The sequence below is a fragment of the Hylobates moloch genome, unplaced genomic scaffold, assembly GCF_009828535.3.
Source record: "Hylobates moloch isolate HMO894 unplaced genomic scaffold, HMol_V3 SCAFFOLD_5, whole genome shotgun sequence".
NCBI lineage: Eukaryota > Metazoa > Chordata > Mammalia > Primates > Hylobatidae > Hylobates > Hylobates moloch.
Window position 1 is genome coordinate 114765777 of NW_026652280.1, and position 23821 is coordinate 114789597.

At 40.6% G+C, this 23821-nt stretch overlaps 1 protein-coding gene and 1 pseudogene across 3 annotated transcripts in view; one reads left to right on the forward strand and one right to left on the reverse strand.

Moving 5' to 3' along the window:
* SLC16A1 (solute carrier family 16 member 1) overlaps window positions 1-23602 on the forward strand; it is a 45237-nt gene extending 21635 nt beyond the window's left edge. For 2 of the 3 annotated variants that reach the window (XM_032154968.2, XM_032154969.2), the window contains 4 exons: window positions 6813-7073; window positions 13389-13532; window positions 17938-18804; window positions 21800-23602. In XM_032154968.2, coding sequence (XP_032010859.1) covers window positions 6857-7073; window positions 13389-13532; window positions 17938-18804; window positions 21800-22074 — 1503 coding nt within the window. In that variant the 5' untranslated portion in view covers window positions 6813-6856 and the 3' untranslated portion in view covers window positions 22075-23602. The other variant, XM_058439450.1, reaches the window with a different exon arrangement.
* On the reverse strand, window positions 11147-12191 carry LOC116469589 (aflatoxin B1 aldehyde reductase member 3-like; annotated as a pseudogene).
* Window positions 23603-23821: the final 219 nt, after the last annotated feature.

The following is a 23821-nucleotide window of genomic DNA, read 5'->3' on the forward strand; positions in this document are numbered from 1 at the left end:
CTGCCTCAGCCTCCCAAGTAGCTGGGATTACAGGCGCCTGCCGCCATGCCCAGCTAATTTTTGTATTTTTAGTAGAAATGGGGTTTCACCATTTTGACCAGGCAGATCTCGAACTCCTGACCTCAAGTGATCCACCCGCCTCAGCCTCCCAAAGTGTTGGGATTACAGGCATGAGCCACTGCCCCCAGCTGCCTTCTCTATTTTCTAAGTTAGAATTATAAAAATGAGATATGTATCACAGAGATGTATATCAACAGATTTATTTCAATTAAAATGAAGAAGTGTGCTTTTGTTTAATGGAAATCTCTTTTACTTGATTGGTTTGAAAATGAAGACTGGCCAGCTATTTCCCATAAGTTACATCACCTTAATCTTTAGTGCCAAACACAGCTAAAGTACAGAAGAAACTATCCAGAATGAAGTTCAGAGAAACAAAGGAATGAGTGATAATATGACAGCATGGAAAGGAGAGTAAGAGAGTAGATAGCATGGGAAGGTCCAAACCATATCCAGTTGGAGTCTCAGAAAAGTGAAAAGAGAGAATGGGGGAGAAGCAATATTTGAAGACATAATAGGTGAGAATTTTTCAAAATTGTCAGGAAGACTGTTTTGTCAGTATGAATATTTGTTAGCTGAGTCATCTGTATTTTCTAAATAGTTGTCTTCTAAGATTTTTCTCTTTATCTTGTTTTCTCAAACTGAGGATTTATATTGTTCATCAAGTCTATAATATCCTTAGTCATTAACCCTTAGTCATTTACCCAGACAGTTGCCTCTTCTCCATTCTCTATTCTCTTTTTCCAAAGTCCCATTAGATAAATGTCAGATCCTCCCATTCTAAAACCTTTCGTTCATAGCTTCAGAATGACACTCTCCCCTGAATTCTGACTAATCTCTTCAAACATATTCTTAAGGTTTACTGACTCTGTATGTAGCTACGTCCAATCTTCTAGTTAACCTGTTATTAATTTCATTGACTTTACTTTTTTTTTTTTTTTGAAACGGAGTCTTGCTCTGTCACCAGGCTGGAGTGCAGTGGTGCAATCTCAGCTCACTGCAACCTCTGCCTCCCAGGTTCAAGTGATTCTCCTGCCTCAGCCTCCCAAGTAACTGGAATTACAGGCATGTGCCACCACGCCTGGCTAATTTTTGTATTTTTAGTAGAGATGGGGTTTCACCATGTTGGCCAGGCTGGTCTCGAACTCCTGACCTCAGGTGATCCACCCTCCTCGGCCTCCCAAAGTGCTGGGATTACAGGCACGAGCCACCATGCCCGGCCACTTTACTTTCCATTTCTAGTTCTATTTCAAATCAATTAATCTTCTTCTATGGACCTTTTTTAGAGAAAGACATAATTTTAGAGAAAGACACAATTTTCTCTAATGTTTTAAATGCCTTGTTTTATGTCTTTAGTCATTTAAATATTCATATTCCTATGCCTATAGTTCCTGAGCATCTAATCCGACTGTGTTGGATTGGCATTGCATTTACTCACGGTTAATTGGTTCTTGATGTGTTCACTATTGTGAGATTATGTTTGGCAGGCTTTTGTTTGTGGGAAATCTTTGCTAGCAAAATCAAATATAATGTATCTCTGGAAGAACAACAAAGATTTTCTACAGATAATCCCCTGCCAAGCATGAGCTCACACTGGCCTGAGTTGTGAATTCTCAGAAGAATCTTCTATCCTCCTCTTGTCTCCTTTTCTTTATCCTCATCTTTGTCTTCTTCCTCTTTCTTTTAACCATCTAGATAACCAAGACGAAGTTTGCCTGCCCTCTCCTTTTGCCTCTGTATTGTCTCCCTGTGCCACAGAACAAATTTTATTCCCCTTGTCACTGTCCTTGGACTTTTTTGGAGTTTTGATCAGCTTTATTGAGGTATAATTGACATAATAAAATTTACTAACTTGAATGTATACTTTGATGAGTAACTGTCACCATCATGATAATAAAGTATTTCCATTACCCTAAAAGTTATCTCATACCGCTTTGCAGTCAGTCTCCTCTCCCCAACCCCTGGTGGCCACTGATCTCTTTTCTATCCCTTATCTAAAATGCTTGGGATGAAATGTGTTTTGGATTTCAGACTTTTTCAGATTTTGGAATATTTGCAGTTACTTAAGCAGTTGAACATCCCTAATCCAAAAATCCAAAATTCAAAATGTTCCAATGAGCATTTTCTTTGAGCATCATGCTGGTGTTCAGAAAGTTTCAGATTTTGGGTTTCATATTTTCAGATTAGAGAAATGCTCAACCTGTGCTAGAATTTTGCCTTTTCTAGAATTTAATATAAATGTGACCATATAGAATACGATCTTCTGTCTAGCTTTTTTTCCTACTTAACAGAATGCTTTTACAATTCATCCATGTTATTGCATGCGTCAGTAGTTCCTTTTTATTGCTGAGTAGTATTCTATTATATGTCTGTACCATTGGTTATCCATTCATTTGTTGATGGGCATTGGGTTGTTTTCAGGTTTTGGCTATTATGCATCAAGCTGCTAGAGAATTTTTATATAAATCCTGGGTGATACCTGAGGCTAGCTCATATGTTAAATGTATCTATAACTTTATAAGGAACTGCCAAAATGTGTTCCAAGGGACTGTAACATCAGCAATATGAGAGTTCCATTGGCTTCATAACCCCACAAAGTCGTGGAATTATCTGTCTTATTTTTAGTAGGTATGTATTAGATTGTGATTTTAATTTGCATTTTTTTTTTTTTTTGAGACGCAGTCTCCCTCTGTTGGCCATGCTGGAGTGCAGTGGTGTGATCTCAGCTCACTGCAACCTCCGCCTCCCAGGTTCAAGCGAGCGATTCCCTTGCCTCAGCCTCCCGAGTAGCTGGGACTACAGGCATGTGCCAGCACACCCAGCTAATTTTTGTATTTTTAGTAGAGACGGCCAGGTTGATCTCAAACTCCTGACCTCGTGATCCGCCCGCCTCAGTCTCCCAAAGTGCTGGGATTACAGGCATGAGCCACTGCGCCTGGCCAACTTTTTTTATAGTTGTTTCTTCATGTTCCTTCAGAAATCTTTGCTTGATTTAAATATTGAGTCTTTCAGTCCGAGAGGATAGGTTATCTATTTTAACTTCTCAGTATTATAGTTTTCAGTGTACATATCTCATGCATCTTTTGTGAGATTTATTTCTATATAGTTTACCATGTACAATAGCATTTAAAAATGTTTTCATATTTGCATTGTTCATTGTTAGTATTTAGAAATACAATTGATTTCTGTGTATTGATGTTGTATCCTAAGACCTAGTCAAATTCACTTATTTGATGTTCCTTAGGGTTTTCTTTATACATATCTGTCATCTGAATAAAGACAACTTTATTTATTTATTATTTATTTTTTAGAGACAGGCTTTTTTTTTTTTTTTTGAGACGGAGTCTCCCCCTGTCACCCAGGCTGGAGTGCAGTGGTGCGATCTCAGCTCACTGCAACCTCTGCCTCCTGGGTTCAAGTGATTCTCCTGCCTCAGCCTCCCAAGTAGCTGGCACATACCACCATGCCTGGCTAATTTTTTGTATCTTTAGTAGAGACGGGGTTTCACCATGTTGACCAGGCTGGTTTTGGATTCCTTACCTCGTGATCCGCCCACCTCAGCCTCCCAAAGTGCTGGGATTACAAGTGTGAGCCACCATGCCCGGCCGAGACAAGGTCTTGCTCTGGAGTGCAGCAGCATGATCATAGGTCACTGTAACCTCAAACTGGGCTCAAGTGATCCTCCCACCTCAGCTTCCCAAGTAGCTAGGACTACAGATGTGCACCACCACACCCAATTTTTAAACAACGTATGTAGAGGTAGGGTCTCGCTATGTTGTCCAGGCTGTCCTTGAATTTTTGTCCTCAAACGATTCTCCTACATTGGTCTTCCAAAGCGTTGGGATTATAAGTGTGAGCCACTGCACCTGGCCTATTTTATTTCTTCTTTTCCATTCTTTATGCCTTTTGTTTCTTTTTCTTGCCTGCATGCACTGGCTAGAACCTATAGTAGAATGTTGTGTATAAGTGGTGAGTATATCCTTGCTTTTCAGGAAACTTCCTGTATGGAGCTATTTTCATCATACTCCCGCAACATCCAGTGTCTTGAATTGTATTTGAAGTGTTCATAGGGGTTGGAAGGAACAGTGTTTTGGAGTTGAGTACTAATATTATGAAGAAGCGTTTGTGTCATAGACTAAAGAACATGGTAGTCAAGAGTGAACTTGTCATCTCTGACCTGTATTCATTGCTGTAATATTGTCTGAGTGGACATACTTTGAAATGTACCTGCTAACATACAGGATAAGTTGTAATATAGGGTGGAAGTTGGCTTAAAGTAAAGGAGACCTTCATGAGAAAACAGGTAACCTACCACCAAACTCTCACTCCCACCTGCCCCTGATTAAAATCTTATTAGAAAATGTAACAGAAGGTTACATTTTCTAACCATGCTATTCATTATTCATTAGTACTAAGTGAATTCAAGACAAAGGGGTTATCTTTGATTTAAAAGTACTTTTTTTTTTTTTTTTTTTTTGAGACAGAGTATTACTCTGTCGCCCAGACTGGAGTGCAATGGCGTGATCTCGGCTCACTGCAACCTCCGCCTCCCGGGTTCAAGGATTCTCCTGTCTGAGCCTCACTAGTACTTGGCATTACAGTCGCATGCCACCATGCCTGGCTAATTTTTGTATTTTTAGTAGAAATGGGGTTTCACCATATTGGTAAGGTTGGTCTAGAACTGATCGCAGGTGATCCACCCACCTCTGCCTCCCAAAGTGCTGGGATTACAGGCGTGAGCCACTGCGCCTGGCCTAAAACTACCATATTTTGACATCATATATATATTTCTGATTTTAACTGTATTGGCTAGCTGTTGTTTAGGAGTTTCTTGTCATATAATGGGGAAAAATACCTTGAATCAAAGCTATTAGATAAAGGAAACTTTTCTGAGATAGTTCCCCAGCCTGTTAAGTGAAAATTTTCAGTGTTCAGAATTGTCTTATTTTTTTGTAAATTGCTACATATCTAGTGAGTCAGGCACCCACTTCCTAGTACGTTAAGTCAGCCATAAATAAGAGAATGTGAAAAGAAAGTATGGAAGAATATGTTTTGGAAAAGGTAAAAAACTTATAAAGACTATATTAAAACCTATAGTGTTGGGGCTGGGCGTGGTGGCTCACGCCTGTAATCCCAGCACTTTGGGTGGATCACCTGAGGTCAGGAGTTCGAGACCAGCCTGGCCAACATGGCCAAACCCCGTCTCTACTAAAAATACAAAAATCAGTTAGAGGTGATGGCGTGTGCCTGTAGTCCCAGCTACTCAGGAGGCTGAGGCAGGAGAACCGCCTGGGAGGCAGAGGTTTTAGTGAGCCAAGATCTCGCCATTGCACTCCAGCCCAGGCGGCAGAGTGAGACTCTGTCTCAAAAAAAAAAAAAAAAAAACAACTAAAGTGTTTGTAGGTTATGTATTATCTGTTATCTTAGGTTAAGCAGATAAGTCAAATGGGGCTTTTGGTTATCTATAGTAATTTAAGGAATTATGATGTTAACTGATTTATTGAAAAGGGTTTATTTCAATTATGATTTCTTAAGTGGTGAGAAGGTATTTTCCTTTAAGCTACAAAAAATTATGGGTAATACTATGACTCTAAAACTTTTTCTGATAATGTCTTTAAAAGAAGATAATGTCTATTGGATAAGTAACATTAAAAAAAATTCATGTACTCGAGATAGGTGTAAAGTTCTGAAGGAGAAAAACACTTTTTTTTCTTCTTACACAATCAACACTCAGCACATCACAAAACACTACTGTAACCAGATGTGTGGGGGTTTTTTTCCCCCACATACACCAAGCAATTGTAGGAGACACCAACTGGGTATCCCGTAATTCAATTCAATTTTGACTTCAACTACCTGGAGTTAGATCGCAGGTTAAGGGCTCAGTTGCACAAGACTGGGGCCCTTACTTCACACGCCAATCATACGTAAGTAGTAGGTTGTCACCTGTACTTGTGACTCACCAGCTATAAATCGGGTTACCACTACCCTCTCCTTGGGTTTGATTAATTTGCTAGGAAGGCTCACAGAACTCAAGGAAACACTTACTTATGTTTGCCGGTTTATTATAAAGGATACTTTAAAGGATACATATGAAAGCCAGATGAAGAAGTACATAGGGCGAAATCTGGAAGGGTCCCCAAGTACAGGAGCCTCTTCTCCCGTGGAATTAGGGTATGCTATCCTCCCTGCACATGGATGCAATGACCAACCTGGAATCTCATCAGGTCTCTTGTTTACCAATTTATTTATGTATTTATTGAGACAGGGTCTTGCTCTTTCACCCAGGTTGCAGTGCAGTGGCGCAATCACAGCTCACTGCAGCCACTACCTCCCAGGTTCAAGTGATCCTCCCACCTCAGCCTCCTGAGTAACTGGGACCACAGACACTCACCACCATGTCTAGCTAATTTTTTAATTTTTTTGTAAAGTTGGGGTCTACTTATGTTGCCCACGGTGGTCTCAAACTCCTGGGTACAAGTGATCCTCCTGCCTCAGCCTCCTAAGTAGCTGGGACTATAGGCATGCTCCACCATACCCAGCTAATTTTTTAAAAATTTTCTTAGACACAGGATCTGTGTTGCCCAGTCTGTCTTGAACTCCTGGCCTCAAATGATCCTCCTGCCTCAACCTCCCAAGTAGCTGGGATTACTAATAGACATGATCCACCACGCCTGGCTATATTTCTTATTTCACAAAAGAGTTTTATAGGTGTGCCTTATATTGACATGCTATTTTAATTTTATATCTTTCAGATATTTGGATTTGACCTGCATTTTGGAATTTATCTACACTTAAAATGCCACCAGCAGTTGGAGGTCCAGTTGGATACACCCCCCCAGATGGAGGCTGGGGCTGGGCAGTGGTAATTGGAGCTTTCATTTCCATCGGCTTCTCTTATGCATTTCCCAAATCAATTACTGTCTTCTTCAAAGAGATTGAAGATATATTCCATGCTACCACCAGCGAAGTGTCGTGGATATCCTCCATAATGTTGGCTGTCATGTATGGTGGAGGTAAGTACCCATTAAGGCCTGCTCTTTTAATTTTCATGAAGCAGCCAGAGTGTCTGTATTAGGTAACTTTAAAAAAAAAAAAAAAGTCTTATTCAGTGAGATGTTTTGAAATGTTATTTCTTAAAGTTTGGTGTTTAGAGTCACATTTTTCATTCCTGATAACAATAGCAACTCTTGCTATAGTATACTATAGTATTTCAAAACAGAAATGAGAAAATTGTGAGGGACTTTGATTTGCTCCAACTGATGTATCATTGAGCTTAAAAGACTGTTATAAAAATGGTGTATGCACAACTGGTTTTTTTTGTTGATCCCTGCTAGACTCTTGAAATGTAAACATAAGTTTAGATTTTTAAAAATTGATGTTGGGAGGATTAAAATAAATCAGACTAGCCTGAATGGCATGGTTCAAAGTCTCAGGTAAAATTTTTATATGATGTTAGAATTAACTGAAAAAACCTCCTCCATATTACTTGCGATGTTATGAGTCCTAAAAGCATTTCAGCTGCACCCTAAACTTAAATTTTACCATTTATTTCTCTTTTTTTTTTTTGGCATATTGTAAAGGAAATGTAGGAAGTAAGTTGCTCACTTAACATCATCTAAAATACTGTTTCTAGCCAATGTAATGATTCTAGGTTTCAACTATAAATAACTTAGCCTTCAGCTGCTAAGGTGGTGCCAGATTCAACCAATATCTGTCAAGTTCTATGAATATATTCAGCACTGGGCTAGGTGTTGTGAGTGACAGAAAACACTGATCCCTTCCTTTGAGAAGTTTATAATCCTTTTGAGACAATAATATATGATCATGAAACAGGAATAAGCAGTTGAAATCATAATTTCATTAAGCCTGTAATTAAATCGTACGGAAGAAACCGGTAACTGGCTGCCATGGAAAGAGAGAAACTGGGTGACTGGGAACAGGAGTAGGAAGACTTATGTTTCCACTGTTTATCTTTTTGTGCCTTTTACATTTTGAACATAGGCCTATTTTGTCTATCAAATTAAAGAACCTAAGTGCTGAATTGTAGTGTTTTTTTTAAAATAAGTTCAGAGAAGTCAAAATGGACTTTGGGCTTTAGCTTCTGGGAGCCAATAATTTTGTGGGCTTTGAACTCCATTCTGCCAGGATTTTAATCAGGTTTTGACTATGATGGCTTGAAGAAATTGGTATAAATATTACCCAGAGGTACTCCAGGTGTTCAGTGTGTTCTTAAGTTGACTACAAACCAGAAGTTTACATGTTGCTATTCTGTGCTACCAAAGAGCTAGAGAGCCACTTGTGTTTTGCATCAAAAGTAAGTGATGTCAGTTTTATTAATTTCACATGACACTTTCCTTTGGGGAAACAGTTCCTTCTTTGTCCCTACTCAATTAGTGAGATAACTAGCACATTTTTTTGAGTTTGTATTATAATAGGCCTATAAACTGTACCCCTTTCTATTTTTAATGATAGCTAATTAGGCCCATCCTTCCTGAAATAGCACTAAAAGACAAAATGCCTATCATGAACCTTGTTGCAGAATTTTTACTAAATGGGTTGTTTTGTTTGGTTTCTAAATAGTATATCCCCTAATAGTTTTCATCACTTTTACAACTGTGATAATCCTTTAACTTGTTCACTTGGACCACAGTCTGAACACTAATATGTTTTGAGATATGGTTGGTTTTGTTTTCTTTTTTAGTGCTTTGGGTCAGAGATATACAGTGATGGTTGTTAAAGTATATTTTGCGGGGAGGAGATCTTACCTGCCTACTTTTGGTTTGTTTATTTGTTTTTCCTTTTTTTTAAAACATGAAAGTATAAATTTACATATTATCAGTTCCACAAGGGTCACCTTAACACTTGTGGTTTGGAATTTTAAATATTTCAAAAACTTTAACTTCTACAGCATTAACTTCTACCTCAGAGTCAACATTGTGGTGATATTGATCTTTGTTTTGTGGGATTTTTTTTCTTTTTTTTTTGACACAGGGTCTCACTGTATTGACCAGGAGTGCAGTGGCATGATCATGTCTCCCTGCAGCCTCAGCCACCTAGGCTCAAACTATCCTCCTGCCTCAGCTTCCACAGTAGCAGGTGGCCCTACCACTATGCTCAGCTAATTTTTTATTTTTGTTAAGTAGAGATGAGGTCTCACTCTATGGCCCAAGGTGATCCTTTTTTCTTTTTTTAAGTTTTTTATTATTTATTTCTTTATTTGTTTTGAGATAGGGTTTCTCACTCTGTCACTCAGGCTGGAGTGCAGTGGCACAATCACCACTAACTGTAGCCTCAGCTTCCCTGGGCTCAGGTGATTGATCCTCCCCCTTCACCCTGCCAAGTAGCTAGGACTACAGGCTTGCACCACCACGCTTGGCTAATTTTTGTATTTTTTGTAGAGATGGGTTGTCGCAGTGTTGCCCAGGCTGGTCTTGAACTCCTGGGCTCAAACAGTCTGCCCACCTTGGCCTCCCAAAGTGCTGGGATTACAGGCATGAGCCACCATGCCTAGCCTGGTATTTATCTTTGTAATTCTGACTGTACAAAGTCTTATGACTACAGTGGCGTGATCTCTGCTCACTGCAACTTCTGCCTCCTGGGTTCAAGCAATTCTCCTGCCTCAGCCTCCTGAGTAGCTGGGACTGCAGGCATGTACCACTACGCCCAGCTAGTTTTTGTATTTTTAGTAGAGATAGTGTTGGCCAGGCTGATCTTGAACTCACCTGACCTCAGGTAATCCACCCACCTCAGCCTTTCAAAGTGTTGGGATTACAGGCGTGAGCCACTGCGCCCGGCAACGGCAGCCAGTTCTTGATGTAGCACCTTAGAGAGACTTGGTCCTGTGAAACACGTGAATAATCAAAAGCTTTAATTCCTTCTTAACATGCTTATCTTATATATATATACATACATAACATCTATATCTATATGGATGGAGATGGAAAGAGAGCACCTTCTGTCTGTGTCATGTGAAAGCATAAATAAGCATGTATCATAAATAAGCACCAGTATCATGATCACTGAAGTCCCAGCTACTCGGGAGGCTGGGCAGGTAGATTGAATGAGCCCAGGAGGTCAAGGCTGCAGTGAACCCTGATGGTACCACTGCGTTCCAGCCTGGGTGACAGAACAACACCTTGTCTCAAATTTAAAAAAAAAAAGGCCACTTGACATTTGATTCCTCTTTTCAAAAACTGATACATAGGTCAGGCATGGTGGCTTACACCTATAATCCCAGCACTTTTGGAGGCAGTGGCGGCAGTATCACTTGAGCCAAGGAGGTTGGGTCTGCAGTGATCTGTGATTGCACCACTGCACTCCAGCGACAGAGGGAGACTGGTCGCAAAAAACTGATACATGAAATGCATGAAATATTTTCTTGTTCCTTATAATGCTTTTCATTTGGTTCCTTTTCTCACATACAAGAAATGCTGATTTTTATATGCATGTAGTTAGCTGAGGAAATGTAGTCTGGTTTTCTTGGATAATACTCTATTTCCTATTCTCTTGAGTTGTTACACCCAAGTTGTGTTGACTGTTATCTGATTTAATCTTATCCTGCAAGCATTTTTTTCACAATTGTACTACCATGAAACTTAATAATATAGGCATGGAACCAAGTAATTCTGAAGGATACATTTGGGTGGGTTTTTTTTGTTTTTTGTTTTTTGAGACAGAACCTCACTCTGTTGCCCAGGCACAATCTCATCTCACTGCAACTGCTGCCTCCCAGGTTCAAGTAATTCTTCCCCTCAGCCTCCCGAGTAGCTGGGACTACAGGCATGCACCACCACACTTGGCCCCTGAAAGATATTTTTGGTTTAGTACCTGAATTTGGATGTAACTGGAACTTTTCTTTTTTAATCAAGATTACCTAATTGCAACACCTAAACTTGGAAAAAATGATCATGCATTTTTGTCTTTTCCCTTTTTTTGTTGTTGTTGTTTTTGTTTGTTTGTTTTCTTTATAAATGACCCAGTCTCAGGTGTTCTTTTATAGCAATGCAAACAGACTAACACACAACACCCTAGGAGGTTTCATTCTTCATTTGGTGATGACTCTACTGTTAGGTTTTTGTCCAAATACTTCCATCCCTAAGAATTTACTGAGGCAGTTCTAAATTAAAGAAAGTGTGAGAAACAAAAGAGGTTACAGAAGAGCCTTGGGCAGCCTGAGAAACGATGGTCCTATCATAGTAGTTGGGACATTCGTGAGCAACCAAATGCCAGGCTTGATTAAAGGCGTCCACAACATCTGGCTTATCCTGGGGGCGCTGGTGCTATACACGGCCTGCAGGGTCTTCTCCACCAGGGCAATGCCATCGCAGTGGTGCTTCTTACAGAAGCGATTCCTGTAGATCTCTGCCTACTGAGTCCCAAAGAAGCGGCCCATGGGCTGTTTCCCATCCTTGTCCTCATACTTGTACTTGCCAGTCAGCAGGCCACTAGCCAGAGGGTTGAAGGCATAGAACCTCAGTCCAAAGTCCCTGAGGCAGAGGAAGAGCTCCGTTTCCACCTGCTGGGTGGTGGCGTTGTACATGCCCTGGTACACAGTGGGCAGGATCCAGCCGTTGCTCTTGCAGAGGGTACAGATCTTGGCCACTTCCCAGGCGGCATAGTTGGAGAGGCCAAGATCCACGAACTTTCCCTCCTGGTGCAGCTGATGGCAGGCACGCAGTGTCTCTTCCACCGGGGTGCTGTGGTCTGGCATGAGCAGGTGGAAGAGGTCCACTCGGGGACACTGCAGCCACTTCAGTGACATCTCCAGCTGGAACCGGAGACTGTCAGGTTTCAGGGAGTTCCCAAACAATGGATTGGCCTTGGTATCAATTTTCACTCTGGAGTCGCTGCCGCCCAGCCCGAGCCCCAGGCCACCCAGGATGGTCTCGGACTGGACGTCGCTGTACACGAAGGCCGTGTCTATCTCTGTGTGGCCGCGCTCCAGGAAGGCGTGGGTGACTGCGGCGCTGGTGGGCGCGTCCATGTGGTGCCCCATCTCCATGGCACCCAACACCGTGGAGGGCTGGGACATGACGGCGGCAACGGGAGACTGCGACAGCCCGGGAGCGGCGCACAGCGGTTGGAAGCACCAGCTTCCTGGAGTCGGCGGCCGTGTGGCTTTAGGGACTGCTGTTTGTTTGTTTTTGAGACGGAGTTTCACTCTTGTTGCCCAGGCTGGAGTGCAATGGCTCAATCTCGGCTCACTGCAACCTCCGCCTCCTGGATTCAAACGATTCTCCTGCCTCAGCCTCCTGAGTAGCTGGAATTACAGGCATGCGCCACCACACCCAGCTAATTTTGTATTTTTAGTACTGATGAGGTTTCTCCATGTTGGTCAGGCTGGTCTCGAACTCCTGACCTCAGGTGATCCACCCACCTTGGCCTCCCAAAGTGCTGGAATTACAGGCATGAGCCACCGTGCCTGCCCTGTCTTTCAGGAGGCTGAGGCAAGATAATGGCATGAACCCGGGAGGCGGAGATTGCAGTAAGTGAGATCGGGCCACTGCACTCCAGCCTGGGCGACAGGGTGAGACTCTGTCTCAAAAAAAAAAAAACACCACCACAAACCACATTTATGATAATATACAAGTACTCTAAAATCTAGATGCATTTATATGTCTCCTATCACTGTGCATGTCTGAAATTTAAAACAGAACATACTTTCTACTAACATGTTTTTGTTTTGTTTGTTTTTTGAGACAGAGTTTCACTCTATTGCCCAGGCTGGAGTGCAGTGGCGCAATCTTGGCTCACTGCAACCTCCACCTCCCAGGTTCAAGCCATTCTCCTGCCTCAACCTCCGGAGTAGCTGGGATTACAGGCACGCGCCACCATGCCTGGCTAATTTTTGTTATTTTTAGTCGAGACAGGGTTTCACCTTGTTGGCCAGGCTGGTCTTGAACTCCTGACCTTGGGTGATCCACCTGCCCCAGCCTCCCAAAGTGCTGGGATTACAGGCGTGAGCTACTGTGCCCAGCCACTTTCTGCATATATGTTAATCATATCCTAGATACATCAAGAACCTTGTGAACATCCATTACCAAGGTGTTTTCAGCCTGCCCTGCCATAAAAGAGAAAGATTAAGGATAACTTCGGGTCTTTTGTATTTTAGTAAAATTTCATCCAGTATTTTTAGATTTAGAACGTGCACAATTAATTATGTTTTCTAACATCTTTATTTTAGTACACATATGACTCAGAAGTAATTATAGAAAACAATATTCTTATCATTGCTGCTTGTTTATTTTGGAGGATTTGTCATTCATTGTCATTCATGCTTGTGAGGGAGCAGTTTCCTTTATATTACTACATTTTTGGTTATCTTTTAGGTCCTATCAGCAGTATCCTGGTGAATAAATATGGAAGTCGTATAGTCATGATTATTGGTGGCTGCTTGTCAGGCTGTGGCTTGATTGCAGCTTCTTTCTGTAACACCGTACAGCAACTATACTTCTGTATTGGAGTCATTGGAGGTGAGTTACTACTGATTCATTTGGAAGCATTAGTTTATTGCTGGCTATTTTGTATTTACCTGCATTCATCTTTCAGATCTCTGGAGTGAAATTCTTTTCTTATAGAAATGACTTGATTATCATTTTGAAGAACTACAGATAAAAGTACTAGAAAAGCAAACTTTTAAAGAAATTGCCATTATATAATGGATATTTATTGTTTGTTGAATGAGTAAATGAGTTGAAAGAATGATTGCATTCCTTGTCCTAAGAATAGACAGTAGTGGTAGATACAATGTGTGCGGCAACTTGGTGCGAGAGTGGCTATTTGACAGAATGTCCACATAACATTTCTGAGGGGTAGAGGATGTGCTTGATAATTCCTCCATTTTAAAAATCACTAAATTAAGATAATGAACTGTTGATGAGCATAATGAATAAAAGTTACCCATAACCTCACAATCCAAAGAATATCATTAACATTTCTCTGTATATCCTTCCGTGTATTTTTCTATGCACAGATACACCTTTTTTTAGAGCAAAAAAGTATCAAATTATGTATAATTTTGTAACCAGTTTTTTTTGTCAGTATTAAGTTGAAAGTCTTTTGTGAACATGAATATATTCTTTGTATACATTTGTAGAAAGGGAACTGCTGTGTGTTTGTTTTAATATATGTATGCTAAATTGTCCTCCAAAAAAGTTATACTCACTTATTGTCCCACCACAATATATCAGAGATTCCAAGATTATCCCTTTTGTCAACAATGGGATATTGTCTTTTTTAAAAAAATAATTGCCAATTTAACAGGTGAGAACAGTATCTCTTGGTTTTAATCCTTTCTTTTTTTTTTTTTTTTTTTTTTTTTTTGAGACAGAGTCTCGCTCTGTCTCCCAGGCTGGAGTGCAGTGGCACAATCTCAGCTCACTGCAAGCTCTGCCTCCTGGATTCACATATTCTCCTGCCTCAGCCTCCTGAATAGCTGGAACTGCAGGTGCCCGCCACCACGCCTGGCTAATTTTTTGTATTTTTTTTTAGTAGAGACGGGGTTTCATTGTGTTAGCCAGTATAGTCTTGATCTCCTGACCTTGTGATCCGCCTGCCTCAGCCTCCCAAAGTGCTGGGATTACAGGCGTGAGTCACCGCACCCGGCCTTCTGATGTTGAATTTTGTTAAAAAGTATTTTTAAAATTCAATCTTTTCCAATGTTTTCCCCTTATTAAACATATAAATTTTTTATGTATTCAAAAAGTATTTTATGGTTTCCGTCTTGTATATCATCCTGAGAAAGTTGTTTTCTGCTGCAAGATTATGAAAATATTTGTCCCCTTTTGTTTAGTGCACTTTAGTTTTTATATTTTAAAAATCTGGTTTTTGTTGTTGTTGTTTTTTGTTTTTTTTTTTTTTTTTTTGAGACACAGTTTCACTGTCACTGCCAGGCTAGACTGCTATGGCGTGATCTTGGCTCACTGCAGTCTGCACCTCCTGGGTTCAAGCGATTCTCCTGCCTCAGCCTCCCAAATAGCCGGGATTACAGGTGCCTGCTACCACACCCAGCTAATTTTTGTGTTTTTAGTAGAGACGGGGTTTCACTGTGTTGGCCAGGGGATTATGGGCGTGAGCCACTGCACCTGGCCAATTTTTGTGTTTTTAATAGAGACGGGGTTTCACCATGTTGGCCAGGCTGGTCTCAAACTCCTGACCTCAGGTGATCCACCTGCCTCGGCCTCCCAACATGCTGGAATTACAGGCATGAGCCACCACGCCCAGCTACACTTAAAAATTCCGAATGGATGAAAACATCTGACATAAGATGAGAAAAAAGAAATATAACTATTTGTTCCCACATGGTTAATCAGTTGGTTCATTTGCTCTTTTATTAATTTATTTATGAAATATTTATTGAGCAACAACTGTATGTGTGTTAGGAACCATTTTAGGTGCTGTAGAGATAGAGCAACAAGTCAGGCAGTTACGCTCTTTAATAGGCGGAGACAAACAGTACAACTCATAAATATATTAATAAGAAAAATATCAGGTAGTGATAAATGCTATATAAAGCCTTTGAGTGTTGTGACAGGGAAGAACTGGGCAAGCAATGAAGGTAAGGGCTCACTGAAGAATCAACTTTAAGTAGAGACCTGCATAACAACAGGGAACTAGATTTGTGAAAATGTAAGGGATCATAGACCGTAGAGCTTATTAACAAATGTAAGAATGGTTTGCTATGAGGTCAGGGAGGAAGTTCTTTGAATATTTACTTTTGCTAGCACATTTCAACTCTGTTCCTGGACTTTCTGTAGTGTTTCTGCACTTTCACTGATGAATTTTCACCGATTCCTGAAACAGGTCCACACTGCTCTAATGATTGTAGCTTTTGTAAAGCCATTTAAATAATTTGTTCTGGTTGGTCCCACTTTTTCCTCTGCACCATCAAAAATTTCCTAGTAGCTCTGTATTTGTTCTCTAAGTATCCTTTAGAATCATTTACCTTAATCTGAAAGTAAAATTCACTGACATTTACTTTCTTTCTTTTTTTTTTTTTTTTTTTTTTTGAGATGGAGTTTTGCTCTTGTTGCCCAGGCTAGAGTGCAATGGCACGTGTTCTGCTCACCGCAACCTCCACCTCCTGGGTTCAAGCAATTCTTCTGCCTCAGCCTCCCAAGTAGCTGGGATTACAGGCATGCGCCACTATGCCCGGCTAATTTTGTATTTTTAGTAGAGACAGGGTTTCTCCATGTTGGTCAGGCTGGTCTCGAACTCCCAACCTCAGGTGATCCGCCCGCCTCAGCCTCCCAAAGTGCTGGGATTACAGGCGTGAGCCACCGCACCCGGCCAAAATTCACTGACATTTTCACTGGATTGCATTAAATTAGTACATTCAGGCTGGGCGCAGTGGCTCACACTTGTAATCCCAGCACTTTGGGAGGCCGAGGCGGGCGGATCACGAGGTCAGGAGATCGAGACCACGGTGAAACCCCGTCTCTACTAAAAAATACAAAAAATTAGCCGGGCGTGGTGGCGGACGCCTGTAGTCCCAGCTACTGGGAGAGGCTGAGGCAGGAGAATGGCGTGAACCTGGGAGGCGGAGCTTGCAGTGAGCCAAGATCGCGCCACTGCACTCCAGCCTGGGCGACAGATCAAGACTCTGTCTCAAAAAAAAAAAAAAAAAATTAGTACATTAATTTCAGGAGCCTTGACATCTTAACAATGTTGTTTTATTTTCCCAAAACTTTTTTTTTTTTTTGAGACAGTCTCGCTGTCGCCCAGGCTGGAGTGCAGTGGTGCGATCTCGGCTCACTGCAAGCTCCGCCTCCCAGGTTCACGCCATTCTCCTGCCTCAGCCTCCCGAGTAGCTGGGACTACAGGTGCCTGCCACCTCGCCCGGCTAATTTTTTGTGTTTTTAGTAGAGACGGAGTTTCACCGTGGTCTCGATCTCCTGACCCGGTGATCCACCCGCCTCAGCCTCCCAAAGTGCTGGGATTACAGGCGTGAGCCACCGCGCCCGGCCTTTCTCAAAACTTTGTATGTATTTTAAATTCTCTGATCTCTCAGGAAAGTTTCACAATTGGAGCCTTAGGAATTGCCTGTTTTTAAGTTTTGGTGCTATAGTGGAAGGGATCATTTTGTACTATATGTTATTTCTTTCGTTTTTGTTTTTGAGACAGGTTCTTTCTCTGTAGCCCAGGCTGGAGTGCAGTTATGTGATCATAGCTCACTGTAGCCTCAAACTTCTAGGCTCAAGTGATACTCCAGCTTTAGCCGCCCAAGTAGCTCGGACTACAGGCACACACCACCATACCCAACTAATTTTCGAATTACTTTTTGTAGAGACAGTTCTTGCTATGTTTCCCAGGGTGGTCTTGAACTCCTGGCCTTAATCAGTCCTGCTGCCTTGGCTTCCCAAAGCACTGGGATTATAGACATGAGCCACTGCACCTGGCCTTATGCATTTTCTAGTGTAAATTTGTTTTATCTCCACTGTCGACTTGACGATCTTATATGGTTATAATAATCTGGTGATTTTGTTAGATTAGACAAAATAGACAGTTATTCACCTTCAAATAATAAAAACAACAATAATAAAAATGACATGTATTAAGTGCTTACTACATGCTGGGCACTGGGTACTAAGTGCTTAACAAATCTTTTCTTCCTCACAACAGTGCCCTGTGCCCGTTTTTCATATTAGTAAGCAGTCATAGGAGGGTATACATGTGTGAGATTATGCAACCAGTAAGCACTGATACTGAGATTTGAACCCATGTCTGTTTTAGAACTCATACTTTAAACCACTACATAACGTGTCCTCTAATAATGAGGATTTATATCCTATTCTTTCCATTATTTATACCTATTATTTATTTATTTATTTATTTATTTATTTATTTATTTATTTATTTATTTATTTTTCCTCTTCACAGGTCTTGGGCTTGCCTTCAACTTGAATCCAGCTCTGACCATGATTGGCAAGTATTTCTACAAGAGGCGACCATTGGCCAACGGACTGGCCATGGCAGGCAGCCCTGTGTTCCTCTGTACTCTGGCCCCCCTCAATCAGGTTTTCTTCGGTATCTTTGGATGGAGAGGAAGCTTTCTAATTCTTGGGGGCTTGCTACTAAACTGCTGTGTCGCTGGAGCCCTCATGCGACCAATCGGGCCCAAGCCAACCGAGGCAGGGAAAGATAAGTCTAAAGCATCCCTTCAGAAACCTGGAAAATCTGGTGTAAAAAAAGGTCTGCATGATGCAAATACAGATCTTATTGGAAGACACCCTAAACAGGAGAAACGATCAGTCTTCCAAACAATTAATCAGTTCCTGGACTTAACCCTATTCACCCACAGAGGCTTTTTGCTATACCTCTCTGGAAATGTGATCATGTTTTTTGGACTCTTTGCACCTTTGGTGTTTCTTAGTAGTTATGGGAAGAGTCAGCATTATTCTAGTGAGAAGTCTGCCTTCCTTCTTTCCATTCTGGCTTTTGTTGACATGGTAGCCAGACCATCTATGGGACTTGTAGCCAACACAAAGCCAATAAGACCTCGAATTCAGTATTTCTTTGCGGCTTCTGTTGTTGCAAATGGAGTGTGTCATATGCTAGCACCTTTATCCACTACCTATGTTGGATTCTGTGTCTATGCGGGATTCTTTGGATTTGCCTTTGGGTGGCTCAGCTCCGTATTGTTTGAAACATTGATGGACCTTGTTGGACCCCAGAGGTTCTCCAGCGCTGTGGGATTGGTGACCATTGTGGAATGCTGTCCTGTCCTCCTGGGGCCACCACTTTTAGGTATAGTATATCTCCCTACTAATGTGGGTCTGTTACAAAATAAGCATATAAGATGGGAATGCTGATAGAAAGCAAACGTTAGTGAGCTATTTGGGTAAGAACAAATCTTTCTCACTTATGTACCCTTGATGCTGGGACAATACTTGGCACAGCATAATTGCTCAAATATAGAATCTAATTAAATGGAACCATCAAGGCAAAAGGGGGATCAAATATTGATACAAATGTCAGTGCTTTTTCTTTTTTTTGAGGCGGAGTCTTGCTCTGTTACCCAGGCTGGACTGCACTGGCACCATCTCAGCTCACTGCAACCTCCGCCTCCCAGGTTCAAGCGATTCCCCTGCCTCAGCCTCCCGGTAGCTGGGATTACAGGTGCATGCCACCATGCCCAGCCAATTTTTATGTTTTTAATAGAGACGGGGTTTCGCCATGTTGGCCAGGCTGGTCTCTAACTCCTGACCTCAAATGATCCACTTGTCGCGGCCTCCCAAAGTGCTGGGTAACAGGTGTGAGCCACTGCGCCTGGCCTAAAATATGCTTTTTTCTGATCGCAAAACTGATGTGCTTAGTGTAGAAAAGCATGTAGAAAAACAACCCAATCTTTAAAGCGCTAGTGATTATTTCATTTTAAAAATGAAGTATATTTCACAGACTTTTTTTTTTTTTTTTTTAAGACAGAGTCTTGGTCTTGTTGCCCAGGCTGGAGTGCAATGGCACAGTCTCGGCTCACTGCAACCTCTGCCTCCTGGGTTCAAGCGATTCTCCTGCCTCAGCCTCCCGAGTAGCTGGGATTACAGGCGCCCACCACCATGCCCAGCTAATTTTTGTATTTTCAGTAGAGACAGTTTCACCATGTTGGCCAGGCTGGTCTCCAACTCCTAACCTCAGGTTAGGCCTCCCAAAGTGCTGGGATTGCAGGCATGAGCCACCGCGCCTGGCCCATAAATTTTTTAAAAACACACAAAAAGCAAAAAAAAAAAAGGTTTATTTCAGTAGCAGTAGTATAATAATAGCTACCATGTAAGCTCACAGTGTACCAGAGACTGTCCTTATCATTTTGTATCTACTGTTGTATCTCACAAGTCCATATGAGGTAGGACCGTTTTAGTCCCCATTTTGTAAGTGAACAGAGGCTTCAAAAGGTGAAATAACTTGGCTAAGATCATACAGCTAGTAAATTAATTATAACTTGGGAACTATTTGTGAAGGTTATTGAATACTTTATCTTTCAAATTAATAGCTCAATAGATAACACGTAGTGAAAAAATAATTTGACCCTCCTTCTGGATGTGACTCATACTTTAGGAATTTTGATTTGGAGAGTGAGTGAGTATATAACAGAAGATCCATAGCTGCCTTTTGAGATCACTGTCTTCTTCCATCTCATACCCAGTGAGTTACCAAGTTCTATGAGTTTTTATGCTCTAAATCTTTTTCTCATCTGCCCATTTTTCTTCATCACAAATACTACCCTTATCCAAAGCTCCTGTCTCCTGTTTGGGCTGCTCCTGACTGTAACCTCCCAACTGGTCTACCTGTATCAGTTCTGGCTTTTCTTCAGTCTCCTTGAAGTCTCCAGTTCAGAACTCTTCAAGATTTCCTAAAACTCTCCAGTTGCTTCCCATTACTTTCAGGGTGAAAAGCAAATTCCCTAATGTGGCTTGCAAGGCACTGCATGGGCTGGCCCCACCTGTCCCTCCAGCCTCATTTCTACCACTGTCCTCCTGCTCTCTGTGCCCCAGAAACCTGGCCCTTCTTTCCCCTCACACACCATGCTCTCTCCTACCATTGTGCCTTTGCACTACAGTTCTCTGCCTGCATCTAATTCCCATCTCCATTCTCCTAGATAATTCCTATCCTGCAAATCCCAGCTTAGTTGACACTTTAAGGAAAGCTTTCTTGACCCCACTTCTTTCAAACTCTCCTGGTAGTACTTGTCACAGTTTGTGTAGTTACTTGATTAACATCTCTTGTCCACTGAACTGTGGATGTTAAATCCTCTGTTCACCCTTATCCTCAGGGCTTAGCTGAGCCAGTGCCTGGTATATGATAAAGGCTCAATAAATATTGTTGAATGAATGATGCCCTGAGTTAGAAAGCCGTATGGAATCATATTTAAATTGGTTGTATTAAGTCCTGTTTAAGCATAGAGTAGAATTTTCCCAGAGATACCAGTTCAATGAGATGCTAATAAATTTTATAGTAATGAAAGTTACATGACCAAAATAAAATTTGGAAACATCAAGTTAAATAGGGTTCTTTACTACCAGACCTCACAAAGCCTTTATGAGAAAATAATATGCCATTTACCAATTCATTTGACTTTTGAAACATTAAAGCAGTATCCTTGTAGCACATGCTTAAGGGTGCAGACTTCCAAATCAGACTTTCTAGGTTTAAAGCCAAGTCATTTCACTTATTAGTTTTGTGACCATGGACAAATTAGCTAACATCTCTGTAATTTAGTTTTTAAATCTGTCCAGTGAGGATGATAATAGAATCTGCCTGTTATAAAGATTAAGCATTTAGAATGGGTGTAAGATATTGCTTTTAAATTTTTAGCACTGGACAGGTGTTCACAGGAATACTCTTTGGGAAATGCTGAGAGAGAAAGAGCATTGGCCTGGGTAAATGGGACAGCACTATGGCCTTGGACAAGACTCCCAAGCCTCTTTTAGCAACACTTATTTCTATAGTGTATTAAGAGAATTGACTCTAGGTGATCACTACATCTCTTCCATTTCCAGTTTGCCATGAGTTAACTATTTTCAAGTTACTAAAAATAACAGAATATGCAAAGGCCACTTAAAATCCATGAGGCATTATAAACAGAGGATCAGCTAATTTTCAGCAATTCCTTATACTAATTCATCATTTTGGGACTCTTTAAAGATTGGATTGACGTCTTTCTGAATGGATCCTTAAGCTTTGCTTGGGGAAAAAAAAACTGTTTACTCTTAGAAACACAACTGTTTGTGTTGTTTTACATATTTAGGTCGGCTCAATGACATGTATGGAGACTACAAATACACATACTGGGCATGTGGCATCGTCCTAATTATTTCAGGTATCTATCTCTTCATTGGCATGGGCATCAATTATCGACTTTTGGCAAAAGAACAGAAAGCAAGTGAGCAGAAAAAGGAAAGTAAAGAGGAAGAGACCAGTATAGATGTTGCTGAGAAGCCAAAGGAAGTTACCAAAGCAGCAGAATCTCCGGACCAGAAAGACACAGAAGGAGGGCCCAAGGAGGAGGAAAGTCCAGTCTGAATCCATGGGGCTGAAGGGTAAATTGAGCAGTTCATGACCCAGGATATCTGAAAATATTCTACTGGCCTGTAATCTACTAGTGGTGCTCAATGCAAATAGTAGACATTTGTGTGGAAATCATACCAGTTGTTCATTGATGGGATTTTTGTTTGACTCCTTACCAATAGCCTGAATTTGAGGAGGGAATGGTTGGTAGCAAAGGATGGGGGAAAGAAGTAGGTTTTGTTTTGTTTTGTTTTAATCTTAGCTTTTAATAATGTCATAAAGATTATAATATGTGCCTTAAGTTTTAGTCTTTAGAACTCTAGAGAGCCTTAAGTTCTTAAAACATTTTTGCTGAATTCATCTATTTCGAGTGTTGTGTAAAAAGGAAAAATAACAACTAACTTGTTTGAGGCAAATCTAAAATTTAAAATTAATCTTGCTTCATTGTTACATGTAATATATTTCAGACATTTTCACTGGAAGATTTATGAACAGAAATATTGGTTGAAAGTTAGAGATTTTACAAAATGCTGACAAAAATATTTTCCTAGCATCAGTAGATTTCTGGCATATGTTTCTGCTAGCTATATATTTAGGAAATTCAAAGCATAAAACTTTGGCAACATCTTGGCTGTTCTAGACACAGTGTACTTGTCAACCCCTCTCAGGTACCTTTTCTTGGGATGCTTATTAGAAGCCAAGTATAGTGCTTAAGGTTTGTTTTCATTAAATTAGCTATTTTTGCTCCCCTGTTCAAAGATGCATTTGAGTGTTTATAGATCACTGCCCTTTTTGAAATCACCTGGTATTATTTTTCTCACTGGAAAAGTTAGTATTAAAATCTACAAAACTACATATTTGTGCCTCCTTGGCAAATACAACACATCTAATTAAATGTAGACAGATATTTCAAACATCAGCTGAATTCACTTAAGTTTTTCCAAAACCTCAGTTAAACTGTGAAGCTATTGGAATTTTTTTTTCCTGGAATTTTTCCCCTTTGATTCACAGTGGTCCCATTTATATCTGCTTCTAGCTTAGTGCTATGTGTGAGATATGTGTGTGTTTGGTGTTTCGTTTTTTTTTTTTTTTAATGTTTTCAAGTTAAAAAGGGCCAGAAAAATTTGGCACCAGGCAAACGAATAAAGATAGGGTTGGGAAAGAAGTTGCTAAGTGTGCTTAGTTTTAATAAGTAATTCCTTCTCTTTTTTCAGAGAAGGCCTTACAGAAAATTGTTGTGCTTAGAATTGTTGGATGCATTTTTACTCTCCACACAAACCTAAAAATTTTGTGACCTCTTTCACTTACCTGAAAAGTAGAGAAATGGATTCAGTATAAGGATAAGGAGGGAAGGTGGACCAGAATGAAAAATTGTAAATATTTTTTTAACCTAATATCACTTAAATGGAGGCAGAAAGATAGACATTCAATGAATTATATTCAATGCATTTAAAATACCACTGTAATTGACAGAGTAAAAGTATAGATACAAAACCTTGTGTAAGAGGCTGACTTTTCCAAATAAACATTTTTTAAGAAAATATTTCTTCTTCCAAATGTCTATTTTCTTGAAAATATTGCTGTGTCTTCATTTTCATTACCGGGTTTCATTTTGGGCCTTGCTAAATTGATTGGATTAAATTCTCCAGCTTATGAATCTTGATATTTGTGTATATGATTTATTTTCATTTGAATTTCTCCTTTCCTCTTCTTTGCTGTAAGGCAAGGAGGAGGGGAATTTTAAAACCATCTTATTTGAACT